This window comes from Hordeum vulgare, chromosome 2H, assembly GCF_904849725.1.
Source record: "Hordeum vulgare subsp. vulgare chromosome 2H, MorexV3_pseudomolecules_assembly, whole genome shotgun sequence".
In the NCBI taxonomy this organism is placed as follows: domain Eukaryota; kingdom Viridiplantae; phylum Streptophyta; class Magnoliopsida; order Poales; family Poaceae; genus Hordeum; species Hordeum vulgare.
The window spans coordinates 506532736-506540248 of NC_058519.1; the positions used below are offsets into that span (position 1 = coordinate 506532736).

Consider the following 7513-nt stretch of genomic DNA (forward strand, 5'->3'; position numbering starts at 1 on the left):
GTGCCTAGAACTAAAAACATTTAGAAACATCTATTTTTATGACAAGTATTTATGGATAAAAAGGTAGTATTTTGCTTTTCTTTTTTATAAAAGTAATACTTCCTCTGTTAACTAATATAAAAGCTTTTAGATGAATACTTTGGTGATCTAAACTTTTTATATTAGCGAGGGAGTAGTTGCTAAACAGGCTCCAGGTAGTGCCCACTTGGTGTGACATGTGGATGGCTAGACTATTCGGACGTCCAGCTAAGGTTTGCATTAATGAAATGTTTTTGAAAGACCACTTGTGTGTAGACTTAGAAACCAAACCTCAGCCTAAGGTATAAATACACACACATAGCCGGTGGCCTTCTACCATTCAAGTATTTTCTCTAGTCCAGCCCATCATTCCAACCAAAACAGAAGAACTTGCGATCAAGCGCGAGCGCTTGAGTAATGGCGGGCGGCGGCTTCGTAGCAGACGACGGCCGTGCGCAGGACTACGGCGGCCGCATGACTTTCTCCGTCGTGGTGACCTCCCTCATGGCCGCCTCTTGCGGACTCATCTTCGGCTACGACTCTGGTGTCACAGGTCCGTGCGTTATGTGTGTTCTAATTAGTAAGCTTAGTTCCAAAGCACGCACTCTGATCACCGTCTAATATAACTAGCTACTGTATTAGCTAAGCTGATTTTCATGTTGCTAAATTATCTTTCACATAAACCTGTCTCCCTTCTTAGTTGGTTCAGTAGAGTCATTGAAGTCAAGTTGAATCTATCTAGCAGTAGTACTACTACAAGAAGTGCTCCATCGAAAGCATGTGATCTTAACTGTAAGAATGTGGTCCAGGCATTGCGTTGACGCGATATGCATTAAATTATTGAGTATACTTTATGTATGGTTAGGATGGGCAGATGCTTCTGGGTAGCATTTTTTTGTCCATGATTTAGTGGGAGCTTATAGCATTAGACGGTGCTTGATACGTTTTAGTCCCATGACTGAAAGTAATAAGACTAAAACATGCTAGCCTCACCTATGTTTGGATCCAAATATTAAAGAGACTAAAATCAAGTTAATGAGCATTTATTATCCTCCAAACCCTTCAATCCAGAACTTATCTGAGGAATTAAATGAGGAGAGAGAGGACTAATGCACATTTTAGTAGGGGTACCCCTGACTAAAAGATTTTAGCATCAAGACTAGTTTTAGCCTCTCTTTAGTTATGGGTGCTTGAAACTTTAGCCTAGAGACTAGTTTTAGTCAGACTAGTTTTGATCTCTTGGATCTAAGCACCCTCTTAGCATACGCACTCACATGGTCCGACGGAGAAGAAGGAACGAGCGGATGAGACTTGACTAAGATAGAAGAAGTTTCACTGGTATTCGCACAACGAACAAAGCTCTCTATCAGGCCCCGCACGAATCTGGAACATACATAAAAAAATCTAATTGTCCGCGTTTAAAATTTTCTTGTTTTTTGCATCATTGAAGCTTGTTAGTCACGTAGAATGTATCACGACTGTGTGGAAGCATCTAGGACTACCATGTATTAAGGATCTTTTGCCTCTCAGCTATAACTCTAACAACTTGAAAAAGAACTCTATTTTCATCGCAAAAAAAAATCAAGCACGAGCAGATGCACCATCATTTGTGTTATCCGAATGACCATCATGTAGTCAACGTCGCCGCAATTGTTCTTTCAAACTGCATATATTTTTACTATTTTAATAGTACCTTAAGAAAATTGTTAAAATTAAGAAAATAATAGATATAATAAATAAATAATAGAAACTATTGGGCTGGCGCGTGTAACTAGCATTGCGGTTTATTGGACTAATTCGTTGCACAACATGTAAACTAGGAGCTCTCCAACTCCCTGTGACCACACCCTCAGTCCTAGTTGGCGCCCTTTGCGCTACATACAGGTTTAATCGTAAATGGCGCACGCCCCTCTCAGTGCACTTCATAGGACTAGGGATGGCAATGGGTACCCATTATCCATGTATCCTGCGGGTAAAGATCCTATTAGGATAAGGATATGAGACATAAATTTATCGATGGGTATATGAATAGAAAAATCTAAAACCCATCGGGTAGAGCGGGTATGGATATAGGATCATATAACCCATATCCACATATCCATGTACCCACATAAAAGCTATGTAAACTAAAAATTATCCCTAGAATCTACATTATGTCAAGAATTTATGAACTGAAAGTGCATGCCTATTTGTTGTTGTTTATGACTATATTATATTGTTGGGAAAATCTAATGGGTTTTCTACGCACACATGTTCTCCCGTGCAGCGGCCGCGCGCATGTGTCAGATCTTAAAAGTACGGAGACGATTTACCAAGTAGCATAATGTAGTACTGGTTAGTTTAATAGGAGTATAAGAGGGAATCTACTTTTTGCACTTACACGCTGCTGAGTTATACTAGCTATTTCATTTAAAAAAATTATCTTCCAAACCGTCATCTCAATTAATGATCCGCTTTCACCATTGACTTTATCGCGACGAGATCTTTAAAACTAGATCCCATGTTAACATGTTTCGATAACTTTTGTTTTCGTCGATACTTGCCAGATTATTATGACTTACTTGTCATATTATTTGTTATATAGTTCTCACATTAAATCAACTTGGTTATCACGTTCATGAATGAGTATAAAACTTGATTCATTATACTTGTGCTGGTTCAAGCATTTGCTTGCCAATTATTAGTGTTTTAATAATCATTTTTTAGCTTCACATACTGCAATACTTAAAAAGTATAAAATTATCATCACGGTAACTATGTATAATTTTTATGACAATTGTTCATCCGTAAGATGACAACTATGATGACATAAATGTGGCAACTAGGAACAACGAAAAAGAATCAACGAAACATGTCAACATGGGATCTTATTTTGAAGGTTTTGTCGAGACGAACCTAACGGTGAAGGCGAATCTCCAATCAAATTATTAATTTATGAGATACAATATTTTTAAGATTGACAATAAATATGCATAAAATATTGACTAGGACTGGAAAATGTTTTGCATGCATGCGCTGCCAAAATGCTTCATCATTGAAATGCATGCAACAGTACAATGCATGCAGCAGTACAAGAGTCGTACTTGTATAATTTTTTAATCCCCAAACATGTGCTTAGACGCGATTTGCGTCGTGGTCAACGAACCGCCGCCGCACGGGAAGGCAGCCGTGCAGCGCCGCTAGGTAGTGAGCTCCTATATTGTTTATAAGTATATATTGTTAGAATCTATTTTTATAAACTCTATTATATGATGTAGTTTATGATTATAATTTGTTCAAATTGATACTTTGCAAACATGGACAATTTTGCCCGCGGGTACCCACCTACCCTGTAGAGTAACGGGTATGGAAAAATATTATACCCATTAATGGATTTGGGTAAGTGTGATGGGTAATCTTAGGTGCGGTGGATAAAGGTATGGGGAGGCTACACACACATACCCTGCGGGTGCCATTCCTACATAGGACCCATGTAACGTTCGTTCTCCTTTCTTTTCACGAACGTATTTTTCCAACAATTGGTTTTGGGAAGCTTCCAATAGATTATGTGAAGCCTTCCTACCGGTCTATATTTTACTTTTCTGGATGGTTTTGTTCAATTTTTCCTTTTCCTTTCTTAATTTTTTTTAAATGCATGAATTATTTCAAATTCGTAAAACTTTTCAAATTCGTAAACATTTTAAATCCGTGATTTTTTTAAAATTCGTTACCTTTTTCATATTCATGAAAAACGAATCATATCTTGGAACCTTTTTTAATACATTAACTTTTTTCAAACAAATGAATGTTGCCAAATTAACAAAAAGAATCAGATTTATTAACCTTATTAAGCCAGTGAATTTTTTTCATATTTTATTTTTTGGAGCGTCAACATTTTGTTCAAATCCTTAAATTCTTTTTTATTCGCAATAGGCCTTTTCAAATTCATGAACTTTTTGTCAAACTTAACATTTCTTTCAAATTCGTGAACATTTATGGAATCCGTGAACTTTTTCCAAACCCATGAACTTTTGCATAATCGTGAAATTTTTCTTCAAGTCCGTAAAAATTTCCAATTGTAAATTTTTCTGACTTTTTATTTAAAAAGTCAATGGCCAGCCGGTTAACTAATTGACCAGAGTTCCGCGCAAGCTGTAGCCAGCGAGGCGAGCGGTGGTATGAGCAGGAGTGAGTGAACTACCGAGTCAGGGTTGACGGGCTGGCCAAAAGCAACGACGTGTGACCGCCAGTTTGTTTCCACGTGGCAGATGGCGCTAAACAAGAATTCCAAATGACACCCCATAAATACTATATACCGCCTATGTTCGTATATAGTGGACGGCCTATGTTCGTATATAGTGGGCAATTGCCCATGTACGCGATAAATAGGCCCGAGGCCCAATATTGGGAGCGGCTAGCTGGTTTCCTAGTTTTTTATTTTCACTTTTGGTTTTGGTGTTATTTATGTTTTCCTTTTACTCCTTTAGTTTAATTTTACTTTTTTCATTTTTATTTTCATGCATAAATTATTTTTTTCCTTTAATCATCTTGTTTTATTTATTGTTACAATCTATTTTTATTAATATGCAAACATTCTAAGCATACAAGTGAATATTTTTCCAAACTAATTATGTAGTATACTCCACAAAAGACATATACAATTTTGGGAGTGCCAAAAATATCTTGTTATAATAGGTGAATTGTCTTTTAATACATGATTTTTTTACAAATGCGTGTACAATTTATAAATTATGTAAATATATTTTTAAGGTTGTAAATACTTAATGAATTACATGAACACTTTTCCTAATTACATCAACAGTTTTTAAAAACCGAAGAACACTTTTCAGACTTACAGTTTTTAAAGTGCAATGATTTTTTTCATGTACATGCTTTTTGCAAATGGAACATTTTTATCAAAAAAATCATATACTTTATTGTTTAAACGATAATAGCTTAACTGTGTTGTAATATAATTTCAGAAAACAGTCATATTGCAAAGCAAAGCTTATTATGACAAGAACTTTATGCTTACACATATAATGTTTTTCTGACCAAGTCAGGTGGCGTGACTCAAATGGAATCATTTCTGAGCAAGTTCTTCCCAGAAGTGCAAAGCAGGATGAAGAGCCCGAAGCGCGATGCATACTGCAAGTACGACAACCAATGGCTCACCGCGTTCACGTCGTCGTTGTTCATCGCCGGCACTCTATCATCCTTGGTGGCGAGCCGAGTGACGAGGAGGGTGGGCCGCCAGGCAATCATGATGATTGGCGGTGTCATGTTCCTTGCCGGCTCGATCATCAACGCTGCGGCCGTCAACATCGCCATGCTCATCATCGGCCGGATTCTTCTCGGTTTTGGTCTTGGGTTCACATTACAGGTATACATGGAGGCCCAAAAATACTACTAGTATGCAATTGCGGCCCAGTACCGAACATCCTTTTTTCTACGGGTGCTGACCATCTGTTTGTTATTACGGCAGGCGGCTCCGGTGTACCTCTCTGAGACAGCGCCGGCACGGTGGCGAGGCGCATTCACGTCGTCGTACAATACGTTTGTTGTCATCGGCATATTGTCCGCGACCATCACAAACTACTTCACCAACCGCATCCCTGGCTGGGGATGGCGCGTCTCCCTCGGCCTGGCGGCCGTCCCGGGCGTCATCATCGTCGTGGGAGCCTTCTTCATCCCAGACACCCCTAGCAGCCTCGTCCTGCGAGGCCAGCCGGATCGAGCCCGCGCGGCGCTGCAGCGTATCCGCGGAGAAGACACCAACATCGATGCCGAGTTCAAGGACATCGTCCGCGCCGTGGACGAGGCGCGCCGGAACGACGTTGGCTCTTTCCGGAGGCTGTTCAGCAAGCAGTACCGGCACTACCTGGCGGTAGGGCTGGCCATACCCATCTTCTTCGAGTTCACCGGCATGATCGTCATCGCCGTGTTCTCGCCTGTGCTGTTCCGCACGGTGGGGTTCAGCAGCCAGAAGGCCATACTAGGTTCTGTGATAAACAGCATGACGAACTTGGTCGCCACGGTTCTGTCCACCTTCGTCATGGACCGCACTGGCCGCAGGTTCTTGCTCATCGTCGGCGGCATCGGCATGATGTTCTGCGAGGTACAGTACCAGATTATGCCATACCATCACTACTTACGTATGCTAGTTGATTGATGGCTCAATCTAATTAATTAACCTTTCTGTTTCTTGGTGAACTAACTAATGAAGGTGGCCATCTCGTGGGTCATGGCGGGCCATCTCGGGAAGCACCAAGGGGTGACGATGCCGCATGGCTACGCGACCGCCGTGCTGGTCCTCATCTGCCTCTGTACCTTCAGCTTCGGTGTGTCGTGGGCACCGCTCAGATGGGTGGTGCCGAGCGAGATCTACCCAGTGGAGATCAGGTCGGCCGGGCAGGCCATGAGCATCTCTGTGGCGTTGTGTCTCTCCTTCGTGGAGCTGCAGGTGTTCATCGCGCTGCTCTGCGCCATGAAGTACGGCGTGTTCCTCTTCTACGCCGGCTGGCTCCTGACAATGACCATCTTCGTGGCGGCATTCCTGCCGGAAACCAAGGGCGTGCCGTTGGAAGCAATGCAGTCAGTGTGGACGGGACATTGGTACTGGAGGAAATTCGTGAAGGATGCCGACCGTGATGAAAGCCAAATCACCTCCGGTTTGTCTCCGTCAACTAATTAGTGTACGTGCTGGAAAAACTCTTGGACGTGGGGAAAGTGTGCCTTGGTAAAATTTATTGTATTACCAAAACTGAAGATGCAGTATAGTAAGAGGGTGATGGGTTAGTCTTAAGAGCATATCTTTTAGCGCGATGATGTCGTAGGACCTTAGCACGACGGACTTTAGACTGTCTACTACATCAAAATTTGCATGTCTCCAATGAAAAAGGGACAATGGGGACACGCCTTCAACTGGCTCCATTGCTCCTAGTCCTCACTGTTAAACATCGTAATCTCGGTGTTGTATAAACCAAAGGTTGTTAGGGTGCGTGCGTATGTTTTCTTCTGTTGTAAACGTGTGAGGCTGTTAGGATTCGATCTCCTTCTTCTGCTAGTTTCTTGGAGATCAATCCTTCGCCTAATCAATCTGTAACTCTTCTCTATATTAACACGTACGCGTCCCTGCCGAGCGGTATACGCTTCAGCCTTGTGTTTTACACTCACTAGGAGGTTTACGGATATGGATTTAGTTTTTATTTCTCGTGTTCTTTGTACTATCTTGATAGTTGATGTATAGATTGGAATTTTTCCCACACAAAAAAATCCCTCGGTTCCTAACAAACTTCCTTTATTAGAAGAATTGGAGTAAAAAATTGCCTTCTTTTCCCTTTTTTTTTACCACAAAACAATATCTTAACTCATAGCATCTCTAACCGGACCCCTATTCCCCCTCCCTATGTTAGGACGAACAATTCGGATAGAGCCTGGACGAAAAAACATCAACAAGTCAAACCCCTTATGCATACCTAGAGGCCTCCCTCTCACTAGGGTTATGCATCCTCTC

At 41.3% G+C, this 7513-nt stretch overlaps 1 protein-coding gene across 1 annotated transcript; it reads left to right on the top strand.

The window, feature by feature from the left end:
- The first annotated feature begins 375 nt into the window (after positions 1–375).
- On the top strand, positions 376–6992 carry LOC123430360 (sugar transport protein MST1-like). The gene is made up of 4 exons (XM_045114225.1): positions 376–571; positions 5061–5380; positions 5483–6115; positions 6224–6992. The coding sequence occupies exons 1-4, from the start codon at positions 436–438 to the stop codon at positions 6689–6691; spliced, it is 1557 nt and encodes a 518-aa protein (XP_044970160.1). The 5' UTR covers positions 376–435; the 3' UTR covers positions 6692–6992.
- The last annotated feature ends 521 nt before the right edge of the window (positions 6993–7513 follow it).

What these genes read in the sequence shown, in the direction of transcription:
- LOC123430360 (XM_045114225.1), top strand. Translation starts at nt 436, where the DNA reads ATGGCGGGCGGCGGCTTCGTAGCAGACGACGGCCGTGCGCAGGACTAC. An exon ending in GTCTTGGGTTCACATTACAG is followed by an intron (nt 5,381 to 5,482) that starts GTATACATGGAG and finishes TTATTACGGCAG; the next exon opens with GCGGCTCCGGTGTACCTCTC. An exon ending in TCGGCATGATGTTCTGCGAG is followed by an intron (nt 6,116 to 6,223) that starts GTACAGTACCAG and finishes TAACTAATGAAG; the next exon opens with GTGGCCATCTCGTGGGTCAT.